Source organism: Lactuca virosa, chromosome 8 (assembly GCF_052849685.1).
Source record: "Lactuca virosa cultivar CGN04683 chromosome 8, Lactuca_virosa_CGN04683_v6, whole genome shotgun sequence".
NCBI classification, from domain to species: Eukaryota; Viridiplantae; Streptophyta; class Magnoliopsida; order Asterales; family Asteraceae; genus Lactuca; species Lactuca virosa.
In genome coordinates this window covers 333,747,326-333,772,794 of record NC_136433.1, presented here as the reverse complement: position 1 = coordinate 333,772,794, position 25,469 = coordinate 333,747,326, and the positions used below count along the sequence as shown (strand labels likewise).

The 25,469-nt window shown below is 38.3% G+C and overlaps 1 protein-coding gene across 1 annotated transcript; it reads left to right on the top strand.

Annotated features, from left to right (window-relative positions):
* Positions 1-21,112: 21,112 nt before the first annotated feature.
* LOC145132327 (F-box protein SKIP14-like) lies at positions 21,113-23,844 on the top strand. The gene is made up of 2 exons (XM_079067075.1): positions 21,113-22,805; positions 22,897-23,844. Exons 1-2 carry the CDS (start codon positions 21,885-21,887, stop codon positions 23,374-23,376), a joined length of 1,401 nt encoding a protein of 466 aa, XP_078923201.1. The 5' UTR covers positions 21,113-21,884; the 3' UTR covers positions 23,377-23,844.
* Positions 23,845-25,469: the final 1,625 nt, after the last annotated feature.

The window sequence follows — 25,469 nt, the reverse complement described above, 5'->3', positions numbered from 1 at the left end:
ACCTTTTAAATGATTTTAAAATGCTTTTATGGGGGGAATACAACTTGAATCAAACTAGTTATAATATCAATCACATGTGATTTATAACTTGCAAATAAATGGATTTTCTATACTTTTAACTGCTTTGTCAACAAAACTACTTCAAAATGGTTACCAAATTCTTTTTCATGTTAAACGGTTTATAAAACTTATTCTTGATTATCCAATCTTTTCTTTCAACTCTTTAAACTTATATATTGCCAAACCATGTCTAATGTGTATATAGTTATATAAGTAAGGTTTGAAGGACTTAGGACTGAAAACTCACTTTACCTCCTGTTCCTTGTTTGGTTGTGGACTTAGAGTACCCTGTTGTTTGTCCGACTGTTGTTTGATCCTTAGTTATATATCATGTATATATGTGTAGATATAAAGCTTTTACTTCAGTTCCAACCCTTTGGGTAACAAAGGTGTATATGCTAAGTCACTTATATAACATTACTAGTAAACTATAATAGGTATAGTTTAGGAACATACTACTCACTATTTCTAATACTATGAAACATACAAGGAGTCAGTTCATACATGAGACAATACATACTGTAAACAATACATACACTACACTATATAACTGGACATACTACACACTAGAAAGAGAGAACATACACTAATACATACTATTCATACACACTAAACTCTATACTAAAGAACACACTATGATGAGAACCAGGAGAGAACATACAATACGCTAGTACAAGGAATACATACACACTATAACTTAAATGTGAGGCACTACCTCGGGGCATGGCAAATCTGTCATGGCTCGATTTGTAACCAGAGTCTTCGGAAAGAAGAGCGTGAATTCGTGTATAGATCTATACTGGACTGACCGTCCTACACCTTGCTGCTAGCTACAGTGGGACCTGCAGGTCTTCGGGTGATGAATGTCATACCATCTCGACGTCTTCGAGCGTCGTGTTTTACTAAGGTCGATCAAGTATGGTTACAATTATATCACATTATACCTAAAATTTACAATTGGTTTAAGGTAGTTAATACAACAGTAGTCACTATGGTATAATACTACAGTACTTCGTTAATTACCCATTACACCTACTTTGTGATTCTTCTCACATAAACAGTAATACAAGAACTATATTTTATCAAATGATAGTCACATTTGGGAGAAATACTCACTTTTAAAATAAACAAACATACAACATTTGATGCCTTGGTAGAAGGCTATTTTTAGTAGAAAACATAGGGTTTTCTAGGAGATACAAACATTTTACAAACAATTACTACAAACATGTTTACAAACTTACACATCAAACACGTACAAACATTTTCATGCAAGCAATGACACTAAAATACTTATGAACTCACCAGCTTTATTGCTGATAAACTCTTTCAAAATAACTTGTATTCTCAGGTCATCAGTAGACAGGTACAGAGACCAGCTTTTGAGAAGATGGAACACTTTTCAAGACCCATCTTATTTTGATTCATATTTTTGGTGTCTTATAAACTGTACAGAACACGCTTGTATTAAAATTATTCTATTAATGCAATTGATGTGGTTGCTTGTTTACTATTATGCTTTGTTATGATACTATACATGACGTCCTCTACCCCAGAACGTTTCCGCCATTCCGGTTTTGGGGTGTGACAGATTGGTATCAGAGTATTGTTTATAGTGAATCGAGTATATCAACCCATAAAAGATATACAAACTATAAACACAACGGGATTAAAATACTCTGACCAAGAGTTTATACTTGTAAATAATAAAATATTTAACCAAGTATATATACCTGCATTCATACTAAAATCAGTGTAACTAGGACAGAACAAAAGTATTACGATTGTTGGGCAACACAATTAGACTTAGAGACATATGGTCAACCCTGGGAAGATTTAACCTGATCAACTATATTATCCGAGGAGTGACTAGCATGTGCCTAAGGATGGTTGTGAGGTTGCAACAAATCTAAAAACTTACCAACAATACTACAATGAAAACATTAGAACAGAACATAAACTTAAAATACTATAGGAGTATTTTGTGTTACTATAATTTACTTATGTGCAAACTAAAAAGGTTCTTTATCGGTAGATCAATAGTTGCTAAGTGGATACGCTAAGGTTATATGTATCTAGGATGTCATAGGCTTAGAATCTGTGACCTTTGCTTTACTTCCTGTTCCTTGTTTGGTTGTGGGCTTAGAGTTAGGGTCACTTATTCGAAGGCCTATCCTATTTTGAGGACATATAACTGGTATGCACTTAACAAGTATTGTGGTAACTGATAAAGATCATCTTATAAATATCATCATTAGTACGTCTATTAACTATTCTTTTCCCCCTTCTCGCATAGATTTCATGGCTGGTTTCCATCTCCCCGGCGATGCGTACTATCCCAACCAAGGAAATGGTGGGTGGCTCGGCAATGAGCCCGAAGACGATCACCCAATCCCTTTGGATGATCACCGTGTAGAAGGCTTTTCGGATAGCTCTGACTCCGACCCAGAGGTCAACAACCTACCCCCAGTAGCTCCAAACCCGAACCAATGCCCAGCTTTTCGAGGCCCGACACCTCTGTGGGTGGAGAGTTTGGAGGTGTGGAGTCAGGAGCTAGACCAACCCATCCCCTACAATGGAGACCAAGGTTTCTACAACGTGAGCGAAGGAAGCACCGCGGACAGAGTCCTGCCTATTCTAGTCCGCAGGGTTGCTCGAAATGAGATTCAGGGGAGAACCACCCTCAACCGAATTGCGGAGCTAGTCACCAACTCAAGGATGAGTAACATCAACATCCGCCGTCTGGAAGATGCTAACGAGAGAACTCGAAGTGACCGCGAGTCTCTACTTCAGGCACTAGCTGAGACTAGGGCGGAAGTCATAGAACATCGCGTATGCCAACGAGGGTATGAGCGGCGCCTACTTGACATGGAACGCCAACTGGCAGACTTGAGGGTCCGCCCGAGGGGTAACCGTCGCCGGTAGAAGATGACGACTCATCTTTTCTTTCGAATTAAGGAATAGCCCTTCTTTTCAGTGTCTTATTTCACTTGTCTGTAAAACATTCCTATCTTTTAAGGTACTTTAACTAGGCTTCTAGACTGCCAACATTTTCCCTTATGGTTTGATGTAAGACCTACTGTTAGGTCGTTTTCCCTGAACTTATTACATCGATAATACCAGTAAGATTGGCAGTTATCTAATCTGTTGGGAAAATCTGTACTCTTGTGTTTTTCTACTCTTCTATTGTACTTCTATTTTAAAACATACACTCAGTCAACTGTTGGACTATGGCGATTTAGCCCATAGATCACTCTCACTATGCTTACAATTGATTCTTACTATCCTGTTCATCTCTTTTTAAACTTATAGTTGAAGGATGCCTCCTCGAAAATCAACAAGGCGTAATCCTCCGAGTACCCCAACTCCAGTACCACCACATCCTCTAGTAATCGATACGGCGACTCTGAATGCTGCGGTAGCTGCGGCTGTAGCAACGGCCATGGCTCAATATCACTCCATTGGTACCAGCGGAGGTGGAAACCCTGTTAATTCTACTCAAGGTGAACTCCTTGTGCGCTCGAGAGAGTGCTCCTACAAGGACTTCACTAACTGTAAGCCAAAGCCCTTCAAAGGGACTGGCGGAGTCATTGCCCTCTCGCAATGGTTCGAAAAGACGGAGTCGATCTTCGAGATTTGCTCCTGCCCTGCAGCGAGTAAAGTCAAGTTTGTTGCTTGCACCTTCGAAGAAAAAGCCCTAACATGGTGGAATAGCCATGTCAAGTCACTAACTCTGGTAGTGGCTAACGACATAGGCTGGGAAACTTTAAAAGACCTCATGATCGAGGAATACTGCCCGCGGGGCGAAATCCAGAAATTGGAACAGGAGCTGTGGAGCCTAACCATGAAGGGCACCGACATAGTTTCTTATACTGCCAGATTCAGCGAGCTGGCGGCCCTCTGTCCCAACATGGTTCCCACGGAGGGAAAGAAGATAGAGAGGTATATCTGGGGGTTGTTGCCTCCGGTTCAGGGGAATGTATTAGCCTCAAACCCCACTACCTTCGATAGTGCCAAGCGATTGGCACAACGTCTCATAGACCATGGGGTCCGTACCCCGTCATCAACAACAACCCAAGCCATCTCCGAACCTTCCAAACCCGCTGACAACAAGCGGAAGTTCTGGGATGACAAGAAGAAGCAAAAGGCTGCCAAAAAGCAGCAGGTTGTGGCGGTTCATGCCGCGATAGCACCGGTCGCTGCTGCTCCGATAAAGCAGTACGCTGGGAACTTGCCAAAGTGCAACAAATGCAGTTTCCACCACAATGGACCCTGCCGGGAGTTGCAGTGTTCCAACTGCAACAAAAAGGGACACACCGTCCGCTTCTGCAGAGCCCCGACAAGGCCAATCAACCAGGTTCCAGGGTCTGGTGTGACTCAGTCTTGTTATGGATGTGGCAAAGTGGGCCACTACAAAAGAGACTGCCCCAAGGCAGGAAATGCTGGTGGAGCAGGAAGAGTTTTGGCTATAGGCCACAAGGAAGCAGTTGCTGACCCTACGGTGGTGACTGGTACGTTTCTCCTTGAAAACACTTATGCATGCATACTATTTGATAGTAGAGCGGAAAGAAGTTTTGTGAACCAGAAATTCGCATGCTTACTTAAACAACAACCCCGCACACTTAAAGAACCATTCACTGTAGAAATGGCTAATGGAAAGACTGAGAGCACTAGTAGTATATACATAGGATGTACTCTAACTCTAGATAGCCATTCATTCCCAATCGACCTCATGCCGGTCTCAATTAAAAGTTTCGATGTCGTTATCGACATGGATTGGTTGAGTCTGCACCGTGCCGACATCATGTGCTATGAAAAGGCCGTTCGCCTTAATCTTCAGTCTAAAGAAACTCTTATTATCTACGGCGACAAACCCGGCACTCGCCTTAGCATCATCTCAAGTATTCAAGCTCAGAAGTACCTATGTAAGGAATATCGTGCATTCCTTGCGCACGTTGTTGATACGAGCCAAGAAACCAAAGACCTGAAAAACATCCCCGTAGTATGCGACTTCCCCGACATCTTTCCAGAAGAACTACCTGGGTTACCTCCGCAGCGACAAGTCGAGTTCCGAATCGACTTAGTTCCAGGAGCTACCCCAGTAGCCAAATCGCCCTATCGACTAGCACCAGCTGAGATGCAGGAACTATCCGGTCAACTTAACGAATTGCTCAACAAGGGCTTTATTAGACCAAGCTTCTCACCCTGGGGAGCACCGGTCTTGTACGTCAAAAAGAAAGACGGATTGTTTCGTATGTGCATCGACTAATGGGAGCTCAACAAACTTACAGTAAAAAATCGTTACCCTCTGCCTCGCATAGACGATTTGTTTGACCAACTGCAAGGGGCGTCGTACTTTTCAAAGATTGATCTGAGGTCCGGATATCACCAGTTACGAGTGCTGGAGGAGGATGTTCCGAAGACAGCCTTCCGAACTCGTTACGGACACTACGAGTTTGTAGTGATGCCATTCGGATTGACCAATGCGCCCCCAGTGTTCATGGACTTAATGAATAGGGTATGTCGTCCTTACTTGGATCAGTTTGTCATCGTATTCATCGATGATATACTTATCTACTCTCGGAGTGAGGAGGAACATAGAGATCATCTGCAACAAGCCCTAGGGACCCTATAATCGGAGAAGCTCTATGCGAAGTTCTCTAAATGCAAATTTTGGATCCGAAGAGTCGAATTCTTAGGACACGTGGTTAGCGAAGAAGGAATCCAGGTGGACCCATCCAAAATTAGGGCTATTGAGAACTGGTCAGCACCAAAGACGCCTACCGAAATTCGCCAATTTCTAGGCCTCGCTGGCTACTACCGCAGATTCATACAGAACTTCTCTCGGATCGCTAAACCCCTTACAACATTGACCCAGAAAGGCGTGGCCTTTGACTGGGAAGAGAAGCAGGAGAAAGCGTTCCAAACGCTAAAACGAGCCTTGTGCACCGCGCCGATACTATCCCTCCCCGAAGGAATAGAAGACTTTGTAGTCTACTGTGATGCGTCAAATCAAGGGCTCGGGTGTGTTCTGATGCAACGAGGTAAGGTCATCGCCTATGCGTCAAGGCAGCTAAAGACACATGAAGTAAACTACACCACACACGATCTTGAGCTAGGAGCAGTTGTGTTTGCTCTGAAGATCTGGAGACACTACATGTATGGTACAAAAAGCACGATCTTTACAGACCACAAAAGCCTACAACACATCTTCAATCAGAAGGAACTCAATATGAGGCAACGACGGTGGGTCGAGCTACTCAATGACTACGAATGCGAAATTCGTTATCATCCGGGTAAAGCCAATGTAGTAGCAGACGCCCTAAGTCGGAAAGAATATTCTGGTCGAAGAGTCAAATCACTGACTATGACTATCCATTCACATCTGTCCACACAAATTAAGGACGCTCAGCTCGAAGCTTTGAAACCTGAAAATGTGGCGGGTGAATCCCCACGAGGGATGGAGAAGAATCTGGAAGTCAAGGGTGGCGGAGCCTTATTCCTCATGGACCGAATCTGGACACCGAAACACGGTGGTTTTAGAGACTTGGTCATGACCGAGGCACACAACACTAGATATTCTGTCCACCCGGGTTCAGATAAGATGTATCTGGATCTTAAAAAGCTATACTGGTGGCCTAACATGAAAGCAGAGATTGCTACCTTCGTGAGTAAATGCCTTACTTGCGCAAAGGTTAAGGTCGAATACCAGAAACCTTCGGGTCTACTCCAGCAACCGGAGATACCTGAATGGAAGTGGGAGCGGATCACTATGGACTTCATAACCAAGTTGCCCAAGACAACGGGCGGTCTTGATACCATTTGGGTCATCGTCGACAGATTGACCAAGTCCGCACACTTCTTACCCATCAAAGAAACCGACAAGATGGAGAAGCTCACAAGAACATACATTCGGGAGATAGTATGACTGCATGGTGTTCCTATATCCATTATCTCCGACAGAGATAGTAGATTCACTTCGTGGTTCTGGCAGTCACTACAAAGCTCCTTAGGAACGAGGCTGGACATGATTACAGCCTACCATCCACAGACCGACGGACAAAGTGAGAGAACTATCCAAACCTTAGAAGATATGTTGCGAACCTGTGTGATCGACTTTGGAAAGGCGTGGGATACTCACTTACCCCTCATCGAATTTTCCTACAACAACAGTTATCACACGAGCATAAAGGCTGCACCATTTGAAGCCCTCTATGGCCGAAAGTGCAGATCTCCTCTATGTTGGGTTGAGGTGGGTGACACACAGTTAGTTAAAGGACGAGTTCCTGACAGCACTCTCACAGGTCCGGAGATCATTCGGGAAACGACAAAGAAGATCGTTCAGATTCGTGAACGATTGAAAGCCTCTAGAGACCGACAGAAAAGCTACGCTGACAAACGAAGGAAACATTTGGAATTCCAGGTGGGAGACCGAGTCCTTTTGAAAGTCTCGCCCTGGAAGGGCTTGATACGCTTCGGTAAGCGTGGAAAGCTAAATCCAAGATACATAGGGCCTTTCGAGATTCTTGCCCGAATCGGCCCTGTAGCTTACAAACTCAATCTACCGCGCGAACTCTGTAACATACATTCTACATTCCACGTCTCGAACTTGAAAAAGTGTCTGTCCGACGAGACTCTTGTAATTCCACTCGACGAGATCGAGATCAACGAGAGCCTCAACTTCGTGGAAGAACCTATAGAGATCATGGACCGCGAGGTCCAGCGAACGAAACAAAGTCGCATCCCGATAGTGAAGGTTCGCTGGAATGCCAAACGAGGACCCGAATTCACTTGGGAGCGCGAGGATCAAATGAAACTTAAATATCCTCATCTTTTTACTTAGTTACTTGTAATAACTTAGCTTCTTGAACTCTAATTTCGGGACGAAATTCCCTCTAACGGGGGGATGATGTGACAACCCAAAATTTCTAACTTATACTTTCTTCATTTTTATCAAAGTTAGCCTCGTTTTTGCTATTTTGTAATGAAGTTTTGGGTCTATATAAGTGCATTAGGCTTAGTATAATCAAGATATGAGTCTAAGGAAGGGTTAGAATGTGTGTAGCATCACAAAATCGGGCCAAACACACCAAGCAAGGTGTGTGCGGCCGCACACAGCCGACCACACACCCTCCTAGCCTCACACTCCAGCCTATATAAAGGACCCTAAGTCAACCTTACACCCTTTTCACACTCCTTCAAAGCTGGAGCATTCTCTCTCAAGAGTTCTTCAAGTTTTCCTCTCCGATCATCAAAACAAGTAAGTAAACATCCTTAGATCATTACTACAACACATTAGAAAGCCTTTTCCTCAAGTTTGATCCATGAAATCATCGTTCTAAGATGATCTTCATGTCTGTACGGCCGCACACACATCATGTGTGACCGCACACACATCTTTTGGTCCTAAAATGGACTTAAACACTCCTTTAAGCATAGCAACGGCCAAAACACCTTCTTAGGATCAACCCCAAGTCTTGGAAAATCGATTTGGGCGCATTTAGGTGGGGGTGTACGGCCGCACACAGGCCTGACCGTACACTCTGGCCGCACACCTGGCCGCACACTCACAAAGGTTGAGTTTGGTGGCCTTACACTCAAATCTAAGTCCCTACACTCATTTAGGGACTTCAAGGGATGTTTGTAACACTTAATTCTAGGTGTTTTCACGTCCCTAAGGCGTGTCCAAGTGTCTATTAGTGATTATATACCCTAAGTGTATTCATATATGTGTTATTACATGAAAATAGGATTCGTTTGTTCTCAAGACTTCAATTGACACCCGACGATCCTATATCGACCTTTCATTCGGGTTACTCACTGCAGGTGAGTTCATACCCCTTAATCAACCTTTTAAATGCTTTTAAAATGCTTTTATGGGGGGGGGGGGGGGAATACAAGTTGAATCAAACTAGTTATAATATCAATCACATGTGATTTATAACTTGCAAATAAAGGGATTTTCTTTACTTTTAACTGCTTTGTCAACAAAACTACTTCAAAATGGTTACCAAACTCTTTTTCATGTTAAACGGTTTATAAAACTTATTCTTGATTATCCAATCTTTACTTTCAACTCTTTAAACTTATATATTGCCAAACCATGTCTAATGTGTATATAGTTATATAAGTAAGGTTTGAAGGACTTAGGACTGATAACTCACTTTACCTCCTGTTCCTTGTTTGGTTGTGGACTTAAAGTACCCTGCTGTTTGTCCGACTGTCGTTTGATCCTTAGTTATATATCATGTATATATGTGTAGATATAAAGCTTTTACTTCAGTTCCAACCCTTTGGGTAACAAAGGTGTATATGCTAAGTCACTTATATAACATTACTAGTAAACTATAATAGGTATAGTTTAGGAACATACTACTCACTATTTCTAATACTATGAAACATACAAGGAGTCAGTTCATACATGAGACAATACATACTGTAAACAATACATACACTACACTATATAACTGGACATACTACACACTAGAAAGAGAGAACATACACTAATACATACTATTCATACACACTAAACTCTATACTAAAGAACACACTATGATGAGAACCAGGAGAGAACATACAATACGCTAGTACAAGGAATACATACACACTATAACTTAAATGTGAGGCACTACCTCGGGGCATGGCAACTCTGTCATGGCTCGATTTGTAACCAGAGTCTTCGGAAAGAAGAGCGTGAATTCGTGTATAGATCTATACTGGACTGACCGTCCTACACCTTGCTGCTAGCTACAGTGGGACCTGCAGGTCTTCGGGTGATGAATGTCATACCATCTCGACGTCTTCGAGCGTCGTGTTTTACTAAGGTCGATCAAGTATGGTTACAATTATATCACATTATACCTAAAATTTACAATTGGTTTAAGGTAGTTAATACAACAGTAGTCACTATGGTATAATACTACAGTACTTCGTTAATTACCCATTACACCTACTTTGTGATTCTTCTCACATAAACAGTAATACAAGAACTATATTTTATCAAATGATAGTCACATTTTGGAGAAATACTCACTTTTAAAATGAACAAATATACAACATTTGATGCCTTGGTAGAAGGCTACTTTTAGTAGAAAACATAGGGTTTTCTAGGAGATACAAACATTTTACAAACAATTACTACAAACATGTTTACAAACTTACACATCAAACACGTACAAACATTTTCATGCAAGCAATGACACTAAAATACTTATGAACTCACCAGCTTTATTGCTGATAAATTCTTTCAAAATAACTTGTCTTCTCAGGTCATCAGTAGACAGGTACAGAGACCAGCTTTTGAGAAGATGGAGCACTTTTCAAGACCCATCTTATTTTGATTCATATTTTTGGTGTCTTATAAACTGTATAGAACACGCTTATATTAAAATTATTCTATTAATGCAATGGATGTGGTTGCTTGTTTACTATTATGCTTTGTTGTGATACTATACATGACGTCCTCCACCCCATAACGTTTCCGTCGTTCCGGTTTTGGGGTGTGACACAATTGCTCGCCTCTACCAGGGCATACAACGATGTTGTGCTCAAGGCTTTTATGGACACCGCTTTTGAGCAGTATACAAGAGCTATTGACAAATCAACACAGGCGGTTGAAGCATCAACATCTTCTTGCCAGAAGGCTACAACTGAAGTTGCAGAACTTGTTCACAGTTCCAAGATTTTTCTTGACTCCCTTAAGGGTCATGCTGATTCTAATGCTGCTAAAGTGAAAGCTTCATTTGACTCTTTATCCAAATCACTTTAAGCGGAGCAAGACAAATTCGAACATGTTCGTTCTTCAATTCAAGCTGAGAACTCTTCTCTTCTGAGCTCAGTGAATTCTCGCCTTGAAACACTCCATGCTGATTTATCAAAGGAGTGCGCCTTAAGGGAGGATCTTGCACGACAAACATCTACCATTGAAGTCCAGAAGGTTCAATTGGCTCAAGCTGAAAGGGAGATTTCATTGTTAAAGACTGAGCGTGCTGTTTTCCGGAGTTGTGTTGGGGATGTTCTGAATATGCTTAACAATGTTCTGAGTGCTCATGATCCGGTTCTTACACTGACCATCCGGAATCATCTGACTTCCAAGCTTCTTCCTGCCCTTGCACTTTTACATGAAATGAAGGGTGTTTCGGAGTGGTTCGTACCTCTAAAACAAGGGGGAGAAGGTGCACAGACAACTCAACCGAAGGTCACTGTCAAAACAGAACCGAAGGGTAATGAAGCTTCGGGTTCTGATAATCAAAATAAGAAGAAGGGAGTTGCTGATGATAGTGATGAAGAAGAAACAATTGTTAAGGCCCTGAAACGAAAGAAAAGGGATAAGGAGTTGGATGAAACTCTTCGTGTTGCAAAGGAAGCTGAAGAGAGGGAGCGAAAGAACAAGGAAAGGCAAGATGCCTTAATTTGCAAAAAGGCCTTGTTTCCTCCTTGGACCAGGGAGATGCTCATCAAAGAAGCAATAGAGTTTCGTAGCATGTACTGGCTGGAACCTATAGCTTCATTTGATTGTGAGAATACGAGGGACTCACAGTTTGATATGCCTATAACACGAAAGGCATTTACTTTTCACTGGTTTGATTCAACTGTTCAAGTTCCCTCACCTCACCCTCAAGTTGATCGTGAACTTATCGATTGTTATCTCAAGTTCGGTCGGCTTCAGTACCAGACTTGGAGTGCACAGAAGATTATAACTGTCAAGGTGCTGACACCTTCGCCTGCAGGGAAGTTTGTCAATGTAAATTTCAACATAACCCGAGGTTCAGACAACTCGGTCTCTGTGATATCCCTGGCAGATCTTCCTAACTTGAATCCTCATGATTGGATCTTGTTGTTTAACATCTTGCTCACTAATGAGAAGGAATATGAGCCGATCCTAGATCATCTGAAGAGGATGTTGGCTTCTTACGTCCATGAAGTTGCTGCAATGGACCAAGAGATTGCTAGAGTTTTGAACAAGAAACCGACTGTTAAGCCAACTGTAAAACCAGGATATGTGAACAAGATGAAGATGTGTCAAATTGATTCTACACATCTCACGGTGATGTTCACAAGAGGCGAAGCTAAAAGATTTCTTTTCGCTCTTGTTGATAAGAATTTGTTCTCAACGGACTGCTTGGAGCATATAATTAATATCATCCATCGATGCAAGCAGAACACTGAGGCTGACAAGAAGAACTTCACGGACATGCTTCGGTGGTATATTACTTTTCGTCATAATCTACTGGCCATTATACCGAAGGTGTTCAAGACTGTCAAGAAGTCTTCTATAGCTCAACCGAACTGAGCTTTCGGCTCCATTGACGCAAATGGGGAGATTGTTGGGTATTCTATGTTGCGTCATGGGCTTAGTTTTATTTATCCGGACTGGGCCTGTCCATCCATGATTGTTAGTTAGGGTTAAGCTATAAATAGTGCATGCATGTATGCCTTAGATACGGTCGTGATTATTATTATTATTATAACTTTGTAACCCTAAACACCTCTACAGTCGAAGTTCTTAATCGAGCTCTTCTGAGGTGTTAAAGTTTAATCATTCGACATCAGTTAAACCATTCATGTGTTCTTTATTACGTCATTAATTTTTTTTCTGCTTAGAATCTATCAATCCTACTAGAACTTTGTTCCAACACAAAGTATACCGATAGTGTGTGACTATCTGGAAGTTTTTCCTGAAAATCTTCCTGGATTGTTCCCTGATAGACAAGTGGAGTTTAGAATAGACTTGTTACCAGGAACAACACCAATAGCAAAAGCACCATATCGATTAGCACCGACAGAGATGAAGGAGCTCATGATGCAACTTCAGGAGTTGTTGGACAACAGTTTCATTACACCTAGTTGATCACCCTGGGGAGCTCCGATGTTATTCGTAAAGAAGAAAGATGGGAGCATAAGAATGTGCATATATTATAGAGATCTGAACAAGGAAACAATAAAGAACAAGTACCCGTTGACAAGGATTGATGACCTGTTCGATCAGCTGCAAGGTTCGAGCTATTTCTCGAATATCGATCTTAGGTCAGGATATCATCAGCTAAAGGTAAGAGAGCAGGATATTGAGAAGACTGCATTCAGAACAAGATATGGACACTACGAGTTGTTGATTATGTCGTTTGGACTAACCAATGCTCTAGAAGCATTCATGGATTTGATGAACAGGGTTTGTTAACCATTCCTCGATAAATCTGTGATAGTGTTCATAGATGATATTTTGATTTATTCAAAAAGCAAACATGAGCATGATAAGCATCTGCGAGAAGTGCTAGAAGTTCTGAAAAGGAGACGTTGTATGCAAAGTTCTCCAAATGTGAGTTTTGGATTCAAGAAGTCCAATTTTTGGGTCATGTGGTTAACCAAGAAGGGATTATGGTTGACCCAGCTAAGATTGAAGCTATAACAAAGTGGGAACAACGAAAGAGTCCTACGGAGATCCGAAGCTTTCTAGGATTAACTGGATATTAACGAAGATTTATCCAAGGATTTTCTTCGATAGCTGCTTTGTTGACAGCTTTGACCCACAAAGGAGCTACTTATACTTGGAGTGAGAAGCATAAGGAAGCACTCAAGAAGCTAAAGAAGAAATTATGTGAAGCACCAATTCTTTCTCTACCCGATGGAGTTGAAGACTTCATAGTGTATAGCGATGCGTCGGGAGTCGTGTTGGGATGTGTTCTAACTCAAAGAGAAAAGGTGATAGCATATGCATCTCGACAATTGAAAGATCATGAAAAGAACTACCCTACTCATGTTAGGATATAGATGTTGGATTATGGTGTCTAAGATCATAACTAAATTGGTATATTCTTATGAATAAAAGCAAAGTCCTTTTTGGGGTTTCCTTCATATCCATAAATAGCTAGAAATTATGTAACATCTGGATTCCCATGTATACTATTTTATTCATTTAACTCGGGAGTTGTTGAGTGACTCGACGAGTTGGTGCCTCAACTCGTCAAGTAGAGTCGCGACTAATGACGAGGATTATGAACAGACTCGACGAGTCTGTGAGTCGACTCGCCGAGTCAGCGCTGTTGATGGAAACCCTAAATTCTTGGGTATTTGGCCTATTTAAAGGCACTTATAGCCTCATTTGCGGCTATCCTTCCCTGAGAGCAAACCCTAAACGACCCTTGAGCTGTGAGAAAGAGTGCTTAGCTAATTGTAAGCTTTTGGTGGTCTTTATGAAGAGAAAGGAAGGATTTCAAGCCAAGGAACAAGAAGGTGTTGTTAGATTCGAGGTGGTTTCACTCCAAAATGTCTAAAGGAGGTATTAAGCTTCACCATTCTCATTTCTTCATGTAGATCTTTTGTTTGTGGGAATCTAGGGCTTCTTCTCCCCAAATATGAGGACCTTGAGTGATTCATGCTCATTGAGAGAGATGGACTTCAGATCTGGGTCATGTAAGGTCCCTAGAACCCAGATCTCTCTGCTTTATTCAACCATGTTAAGTGATATTGAGAGAAGACTCTTGATGAGTTGAGATTTGGCATTTCAAGCTCTTAATGCCATGCATAGACGTAAAGCCTATGACTTTACGTGATAGATGAGCCTTAGGAGTATAGATCTAGAGTTTGGGTAGGTTCCCTGCCTTGGAATCGTCTGATTAAGGTGAGAGTCTGAATGGACTCGCCGAGTCAAGGGGCTGACTCGACGAGTCAATTAGGGTTTTCTGATTTAACTGTCGATGCTGTTACTCGGTGAGTTAGGTTTAACTCAGTGAACTGAATCAGTTCAAAGAATGAGGAGAATCGACTGGACTCGGCGAGTCACTCGAGTGCACTCGGCGAGTCATGCCAATTTGGGACTGTTGACCTGAATTGACCATTGTAGACTTAAGAGCTTGACCAACACTAGTAATAGAAATTGTGGAGGGGTAAAATGGACTTTTACCCATTTCAAGAGTTGGAAAAGAGTTAGAGAGACTTGTGATGTAAGAATGAGGTTTTGATTAGAGATGTTTATAAAATGTGTTAGGCGGAGGCTAGTTCGGGATTTACGAGTACGTGTTTATTACTTGCTGACTACGAGGTGAGTCTTCTCACTATACTTAACATGAGTGGTATCTTGTTGTGATTGAGTTGTTTATGTGTTATCTGTGTATTGTAATAATATGCATTATGTATTATTGATTTAAGGTGTTTATTGTTGCTATGAGTTTACCGAGTTGGGACCGGAGGGTCCCACTGAGACACATTGACCGGAGGGTCTTATAGAGTTATGGCCTCGAGTGGCTAATTATTTTTTGTGTGTGGTAGTTTGGGGAACTCACTAAGCTTTATGCTTACCGTGTTATGTGTTATGTGTTTCAGGTGCTTCCGATGATCGCGGAAGGCCCCGGCTTGATTGTACACACACTCGCTTGGAGATATATTTGGGAGGATCTTGGTTTATGTGATAAACAACTTTTAATAAATAAATTGTACTAATGTTGATACTTGAGATTTTCGGGAAATATGATATGTGATTTTTATGTTTAAAAATTAAAAATTTGGTTTTGAAAACTTTCAGTGTTACAAGTTGGTATCAGAGCCTTGGTTTGAGGGATTCGGACGCACCTCCGGGTGTGTTTGAACTCAAACTGAGGATTTGAGAACATTTTTCAAAAGAAATGATTTTTCTAAAAACGAGAAAGAGTTATAAGAGAAAACGAGTTGGAGCGGTATGTACAATCAGCCCGAGCCCGAACGGTGATTTCCCAAGATACCCTGACTTTGTATTATGAGATATTTATGAAATGTTCTGTTAGGGTTGCATGATAGAAAAATTAGGCTAGGTATTTCATATACTAGGGCTAGAGTTGCCTGATTTGTGATGCCTTAGCCTAGGAGGTGTCCTTGATCAATATTTGTGACATCCCCACATTTCTCGGCCAGAAAAGACCGAGTTAAGTTATGCTTTTAAAATAAAATCAGAGTAATCTTTTTAAAAGATGTTGCGGAATTTGTCCCCAAAACAAAACATGATAAAAAATTATCAAAACATTTCTTAAAGAAATATGTATTTTCATTATATATCAAAACCTCGGGATGTCATGTTCCGATACAGACCAAAAGCATAAACAGTACATTATAAGCCTGATAACAGATATTTACATCTACTGGCCTATAATCCAAAAATCTCTCATCATCTTCCAACTATGCTCTGGGTCCACTACCTGTAATATAAAAAGCTGAGTCGGTCAGGCTTGGGAGCCTGGTGAGCATATAGGGTTTTCAACCCACAAATAATAATAAATTTATTAAATTTATCAACCAAAAATAAATTTATTAATTTCATCAGCCAACAATAACCCTGATTACCCATTCCCGTTATCCTCACTTTACGTCCCTAAACACCTATCATAAGGGACCTATTCTAAGGATTTTCATCGGGGTGACAACACTGCTTTAGGGATTCCTCAACAATTTATGTCAAATAAGGCAACCATGAGGGGGATGGAGTACACCAGCAAACATATTAGTTCACCAACACCTATAGGTTGCGAACCTGCTAGTGTTCCACTGGACTGTCTAGAAAGGTTCGTGGTCGTCATCTATACTCTACTAGATGACTATAACAACAACAATAACAACAACAACATCGAGGCCTCTCATCATTTTAACACACATCAACTATTTCATCTACCCATGTTTTACCCAACATATTTGTATTGACAATCTTGTCAACAAAAATTCTTCTTATTGCAACATCACGAAACTTGGAAATTTTCCCCTTTGATTGATTTCATCAAAAATTTCTCTCCTTTGAATAACCCCAAGAATGTTCCTCTAAATAGATTGTTGATGCTTGAACCCCGTACCCTCAACATGCAATTTGAAAGGTCTCATTAAACCCCATACCCTCAAACATGCATATCATGTTGTAGGACATGTAGTTCTTGGACTTAGCTAATTATGGTTTTACTATCATTCATTTTATAGTCTAGAAACATGGAAACCATAAATTTCTTGGCCCGTACATCTATTGTTTTGTACTTTTTTCCAATAAGTCATATAGTCTCGTGGCCATTTTGCTTACACATTACACAATATAGAGTGAATCAACAAGGCCATTTAGAACAAAGTTCCTACACAAAAAAGTTAGAATGTTTCCAAGCCTCGATAACATTTAAAGTTTGGACATCTCCTTCTACTGTAGGAATCCTTGGAGCCTCTTCATTCAAGAATCATGCAAGATTCAAGGCAGTTAGGTAGAACATCTTATGCTTCCACCTTTTAAAGTGCAACCCGATTTTTTTCTGACTTCTTCGTATGATTGACCGACATGGTAATCGTTAGATCTATCATGAATTAGGAATAACAATAGGCTTTGGTTGAGAGATTTAAACAATCATTCTACAAAGCTAAACTATTTGTTTTAGTTGAACCAATGTGTTAAACAGTTTTATTAACTATCAAATTCCAGAATATTGATTACTAAAACTGTTGTGAAGTCAGTTTTAGAAAGAAAAAAAATATGAAAAATGAAGCATAAACAAAAATTGTTTTGAAAGGAAAATCTTATACATGATACAGAAAAACAAAAGCAATCTTAGACAATGATTTCTAAAAGCAGATTTTGAAGACTGTGTAAAAACAAAAGAAAAAAATGTTTATTGTAAGAATCGTAATCAGAGAAACCGAACTAGTAAAAAATTTATTTTCCAATTATTTGTTTCGTACAAACAAATTTGTTTTAAGATTGTTAGGAAAATATAGGAGAAAAATGTACGAAATAATAGAAAAACATAAAATTGTTACCAAAGACTTTGTTCAACACAGTGTCCTTAAAAGAAATTCGTAAGATATTGGGTGTTTCTTTCCTATGATACAACATGTGCAAAACAATTCTTTAAGATCGACCGAATCAATATTGCAACACTTGTTTTTCATAACATGTATTATTGTGGCAGAATAGACATGGGATTAGTAGAAGAAAATGATAGATTACTCTGAGAAAATTGCGTGGATATAAAGATCGTTGAAGACGGAGTTTGTATGCATGGGGGGCTTTGAGAGGGGGGGGGGGCAAAGTGGGCAGTTGCACAGGGCCCAATTTTTTTCATTATATATTTTTATTTAAAAATAAAAAATTATAATAAAGATAAGGGCCTTTTTTTTCTTGTTCGTCCTGGGCCTTTGAGAATATTTACTTTTTCAGGACCGACTCTGTTTGTATGAGAAAGTTATTGTCGTTCGAAGTTGAGATGAAAGTACGTTGCTATTCAATAAAGTCAACTAAATTTAAAGTCAAACGGTTAATGGTGGCTCACCGCGACGTAGTCCTCACAAGGATACATGTCAATTAGAGAACGACACGTGGCGGAGCAATGAAATGTGGCAAAACCGAAGAACTCTCCGTCACTGCGGCGCGACACGTCTCTTACCATTATTACGTAAATACGTTTATGTAATATTTATTTCGTAGAGGGTTATTAGACCCAAATATATGTTGCCGAAATTCGTGATATGGTGCTATTTCGAACCCGATGACTAGTTAAATGTTTATTTTGTCAGTAAGGGTTATATACCCTATTTTACTAGAGATTATCTAGTGGGCTAACGACTTACGGGGTTAAGTCGTTAAATAACTTTATTTGGAAATTTATTAGTTGGGTAACAAATGGTTACCGAGTTTAGTTAGTGATCAGGTTATTAATCAATGTGGTTGATATAATGGTGAGTTTAGACAAGTTCTGATGAACTTGATATATTGTCCAAGTAGGTATGGACAAGTGATGGATTGGAAAGCAGTAAAAAACTGGAGATCAGAATCATAGTTAGTCATCACTAACTAACCATGTGAATAACTATACTTTAACACCATATATTTATCGATGTGTATTGTATACAAATATGGGAATTTAATATATTGTGATATGGTTATATTATATATTGTTGAAAGGATATAATACATTAGTATGTTGAAATGAGTTCATGTAATAGTTGACACATAGAATGAAAAATGAACGTAAGATACTTACTTTGGTTGAAGAACTCCCCAAAAAAGGGTGGTTATGATAACGATGAAATATTGGTTAGTACTTTGGTTGAAGAACTCCCCAAAAAAGGGTGGTTATGATAACGATGAAATATTGGTTAGTTTGATAGTGTTGCTACATGATAGTTTTCATACTAAATGAAAACAATAACTAATTAGTAAAATTTTTATTAGTGTATCGTATGTGATGTATATTTTGGGTGATAAATTAAATCATTAAACGATGTTACATGTTGTTATGTTATTGTAGTTGTTATTCACTAAGCCGTATGGCTTACGATGTTTGTTATTGTTGTGTTGTAAGTTAGGTTGTTGTAACGTCCGACTCAGATCATGTACTTGATGCAATACGTTTCCTGATGATAACTTCTTGTATTCCAGTATGATAGTGTACATCGAAATGTTTTATAAAGTTGTTAATAAAAAGGAATTTATTGAGGTGTACCTAGTGTGAAAACCTGGGCGTTACAGATACTAGGCCGAAAAATACCTTGTTTGCAGCAAGATCGAGGACAAAGTAGAAGCATAATTAGATGAGAGGAATAAATGAATGGTTCATTTGGTGTATCTCATTATCATTGAAGTGTTGTATATATACAACAAAATGTAACTGATGTCTTAAACACTGATACGCAATTGTCAAAATTAAAGAGCATAATTAATCAATAAATCAAAAAGCGAAATATATGATTTATTGTCTTTAAAATGAGTTTATAACTGATACAAATTTAGCTATGAAAAATAAAATAATGCAAAGATCCTTAAACTTTTCTAGTCGACTGTAGGTGCGTTCATACAAGTAGGACATGCGCTCGCATAGAAGTTCAGTGGACCTAAGCCAATCTGGTTCGCGTTTGCAACACGTGTTCTGCGGACTGTAACTAAAAACGAAATAGTTATGACAGTTTAAAGAAAAGAACATATTGTTCATAATGTTGAAACAGAAACAATTCAACTTTGGTATCATGTGTTCCGTGATCTATAACTCAATCAATATGTAATCAAGTAACGTGTTTCTATAGTCTAAAATGAAGTACAAACTGTAAACTAGATTTTGAAAAAAGTTTAATGCCTTCCGATTTCAAACAAAAAAAGTTATGATAATTTAAAAAAGAGGACAACTTTGGTATCCTCACATTCGAGGCTGGTCCCAATTTTTTACCTGGAACCGGAGGCACCGAACCGGTTTATGCATGTAACTTGTAACTGATATAAGACAATATTCAGAACCGTAAACCGACTCCCTTGATGAAAACCGGTCCCGATCCGATTCGGTCCAACCAGGCCAATTGCTCACTCGTAAATCTTTACTAAACCGAAAATGAATTCTAGACCGTTTTGAAGTATTAACATTAAGGCAAACCAATATTAAATATTTTCAATACATTTTATATGTAAACTTGTATATAGGACAACTATATGTTAAATATGACATAGATAACCTTTTGTTTGTTAGTAACATGGACAATTTTTATTTTAAAAGTTTAGACTTTAGACTATAAATATCAATTGAATTTGATATATCTTTTTAATGATCTGACAAACCAAACGAATAAAAACAGATTTGGTTTAGTTACATTAACATTGGAGCTAGACATCAAATACAATGATAAAAATAGATAAAGTACAAAAAGTTCAAACCATCGTATTTAAAATAGAAAAGATATACATCAACCATTTAAATTATATAATATTTAAGCCTATCAAACCAGTCAAATTATTTTGTTAAACCAATTTACTTAGAAATTTAAATAATAATTTATACACCTTTTTTTTGCATACGTATTCAATCAGAAAAGAGGAAAAATAGGAAGTGAGGTCCAGCAAAATAGAGGCACAGGTTCCTTTTCACCATTAATTACCATGGCGTTAGTATTTACCGGTGACAGGTAAATTTTCATGACGAACGGTGAGGCGCAAAAATAGATCGATTTGGAGTTTTCAGTTTTGGACTCCCGCCACATCTTATATCGAAGAAGCAGTAAAACCCTACCAACCAGACACGTGTCGGTATCCACCTCTTCTAGTCATAGTAATACTCCCTACAACATCTCTTTTCCCACACTCTTTCTCTCTCTACACATTACCCCCTTCCTTCCTTTTTTCTCTCTCTCCCTCCCTCTCTCTCTCTAGAAATCTTCGGACTCCATCGACAGATTCCTCCATATCGGATCCAATTTCTATTCCATTCCATTCCTTCCATGTCATCTGCATTCATTCGATAGAATACCGACGCTAAAGGCGATTTGATTAATTCGATCCACGGACACTGGCTCTGTTGTCTCTCTCTCTCTCTCTCTCTCTCTCTCTCTCTCTCTCTTCAAACTCTGTCGATTGGCGTTCGTTTGGAGTAAAAGTTCGGGTTTTTTGGTATTTCAATCAGGTTGTGTTCTTCCACTTGTTAATTTGTTTGATTCCGTTCTTTCGGATTGGTTTTTGTGTTGTGGTTACGTCAATTTAGGTATCGGTTTTGAACGTTAGGGCGTTATTATTCGTTGATTCTTTATTTGTACAGTGTTCGTTTTTAATCATCTCACGCGGTCTATATTTTGTATTATAGCTGATACAAGAAACTCTGTGAAATTTTGGCGCGTTGTTTTAGTTTGCCCCCAAAATTGAGGGTTTTCTTGTTAATATCTTACGTATGTTCTACTTTTGTTAACTTTAGGTATAGGTAATCATCCCCAAAATAAAGAGTTTGAAAAATAAAACGATTAAAAAAATCAGCGACTTCTTCCTCTTTTCCTATTTCGTTTTGTCATTTAGTTCGTCTCAGTTTCCTTGATTTCGGTTTCATCTCCGGCGAAATCACAACTTCTTATTAGGGTTATAGAAAATGGCATTGAATTTTTCTCAGCGTCCGATTTTCCCTGCTCATACGTCGGAAGACAATTTGGTTTCACCACTGAGAATGGTGAACGGTGGGTATGGTGTTGAAGGCATGTCGGATAAAGGGGGAGATGCTTATGGAAAGCCAAGACATGGTCATGTTCATGGAGAATTACATGATCGATTCAGCCATGGAAGAGAGATAATCGACAAGAGTGGCTCACCAGATTCTGTATCAAAAGATATCATTGACATGTTGCCATCTGATCCATTTGGCATGGATATTGACATCAGTACCACTTTTACCGCCATTACAGGATGGCTGGGTGATTTGGAAATGGATTATGGCGAATACATGAGGAACAGAATCACAAATCACAAGGAAGATTACGGGCTATTTGCAGGTTTTAATTTCTTTTGGAGCAGTGCTATGAGGTTCCAATCTTTTCCTACCAATTTCATGTATCAAGATAAATGTCCTACTTCTACTCCTACTCCTACTCCAACATCATATACGATAGTTGATCAACACAATGTAGATGTCATAATGTCTTTCGATCATGGGAGTCCAAGTGTTCTTGTCCCAAAATCAGAAGAATTTGTAAATATTTCGTCATCTTGTCCTGATGTTATTGGAGGAGAACCTCACGAGGCTTTTGTTCTAGCTCTTAGTTATCTTCAAACTAGAGACCTTTTATTGGTGGAACGTGTTTGTAGATCTTTATGTTCCACCATTCGTAACGATTCTCTTTTATGGAGAAATCTTCACATTGATCAGCCATTGAATGAGAGAATCACCGATGACATTCTTGTTCAGTTAACCAATAGGGCTGAAGGTAATCTACAGTGTCTCAGCTTAATAAAATGCCCCAAAATCACTGATGATGCTCTCAAACGTGTTCTCAAAACCAATCCAAAGTTAACCAAGGTAAACAATTATTTAATCTTCTTTCAACCTTTTTTATTGTAATTCTATTCCAAGATTTTATGGAATTCAACTTTTTTAATTTTTTGTTTAGTTATCTGTTCCTGGATGCACAAGACTCACAATCGAGGGAATCTTAAACAATCTAAAATCCTTTAATTCAATTGCTGAATCCGGTGGAATTAAACACATAAGAACAGGTAGCTTTTATGGAATAACACTTGAACACTTTGAAGAATTGAAACAACTTTTGGGAATTGAGAAAAACGATCACGATAATGATCTGAATCCGCGTTATTATCATCGTGGGAATTTGTATTCAGAATCGGATGATGATCGAGCAATAGATGTTGAAGTGTGCCCTAGATGTCAAAATCTGAGGCTTGTTTACGATTGTCCAGGTGACAGCTGTCAAGAAAAGAAAGATGAATGTCCTGATTTTTGTAGGGCTTGCATAATTTGCATACCTCGGTGTTGTGAATGTGGGAGGTGTGTGCACAATAGTGAGTATGAAGAAACGTTTTCATTGGAGTATCTTTGTTCAGAGTGTTTGAAACAGCTGCCACGTGGCTAGTCTAGTTAGATACGTGGCATATGGGATATGACAAGTTTGGAATCTTATGAGGCCAGGTGATGATGTCATGATGGTTAATTGGGCTTGGGCTTGGGCTCTTCGGTTTGCACGGGTTTTTTTTGAACCGGTGATGTGGGATGTGGTTAGGGGACTGGTTTGGGCTGTTGTGAGCGGATTGGGCTGGCGTGGGTCATTTTAGGGTTTGAAGGTTTTAGACCCTTTTTTATGATTTCATCATATCATTTCATGTTATGTTTTATTTTTGGTTTGTAGTTTGATTATGTTGATGTTGGGGTTTTAATTTTACTTGAAATGTTCATTTATGATTGGGGACGATGTTTATTATATTCAGTTTTAGAAATGTTCACAAAAGTGCTTGTCAAGAAGTTAAGAGGTTTCAGTCGTGATTTTTTAATTTTGTGGAGATCGTTTTTATGAATATATTTTATTGTGGTTTTGGTTTTTTAAGTTTGCATCTGATTCGTGTTATAATGGTTTCTTACCTTCTATTTAATAACGATATTTTTATTCAAAATAGAAGGTTAGCATGAGGACTAAACTGACCAAAACGAAACAAATTTATAAGGATAATTTATGTAAAATTTAAAGTTCTAAGAACACAAGGATTATATTTTTTTACCAAAAGTTTATTGCTCCGGTCATTGGTTAGTTTTGACCGTTTATTTTTGTTTCTAAATTTAAATAATTTATTCTCATATTCTTTATAATGCTTAATGTAACGAGGTATGCAATTATGCGGTAAAAAATATAATAGCGGTTACCTGTTCTTATTTGAAATCGCGGCTACTATTTGTAATCACAATGGTATATCGTTTTTGTTATATATATATATATATATATATATATATATATATATATATATATATATATATATATATATATATATATATATATATATATATAGGAGAGTTCAATTGAGAAAAAAAAAGGTTGAGAATGGGGGAATCATTCTCAGCCACGCATTTATTTTGCCGCAAACCACTTAGGCGTACCGTCGGAAATGGATAACGGATAAACATGTGTTTTCCAACCAAATATGTTTCCTTAAACTATGTTAATCATTACCTTAATATACACAAAAACATATTTTTTTTCGTTTTTTTTTTATTTTTAGAAAGCCATTATTATCGGAAAATTATTTTAAATATATCAAAATTCATAATTTTTTATTCTCTATAAATAGACATCCATATTGATATACTTTTAAGATAAAATAAAAAATTTATTTTTTTTAGAGTTTCAGCTCTCGTTATTCATAAGTGAATAAAAAAATCTATCAGATTTTTATTACAGTATATTCGTTATTCACTTATGAATAAAACGTATGCGTAACTTTTTTTATAGTTTAAGTACCATTCATATATGAATATGACACGCAATAAAGTTTTCTTACTTAAAATATATTTTTTACATCATCTTTCATCATATATTATATTTATATATGAATAAAACGTGTATTAGTTGTCGTCATATTTTATATTCATATATGAATAAAACATTTATCAGATTTTTGTTACAGTTAATTTGTTATTCATATATGAATAAGTAGTATAAATGATACTTAAACTGTAAAAAAAATTAATTATATATTTTTATTCATAAGTGAATAACGAATGTACTGTAGCAAAAATCTGATGCATTTTTATTCATTTATGAATAACGATAGCTGAAAATATAAATTTTTTTTTTTTTTATTTTATCTTAAAAATATATCAATATGGATGTCTATTTGTAGAGAATAAAAAATCATAAATTTTGGTATATTTAAAATCATTTTTCGATATAAATAGCTTCTTAAAAATTAAAAAAACAAAAAAAAACTATGTTTTTGTATATATTAAGGTAATGATTAGCATAACTTAAGGAAACATGTTTTGTTGGAAACACATGTGTATTCCTTATCCAGTTCCGCTGGTACAACAAAGGCTTTTGCGGCAAAAATAAATGAGTGGCTGAGAACGATTCCCCCATTCTCAACCTTTTTTATTTTCTCAATTGAACTTACCTCTCTCTCTCTCTCTATATATATATATATATATATATATATATATATATATATATATATATATATA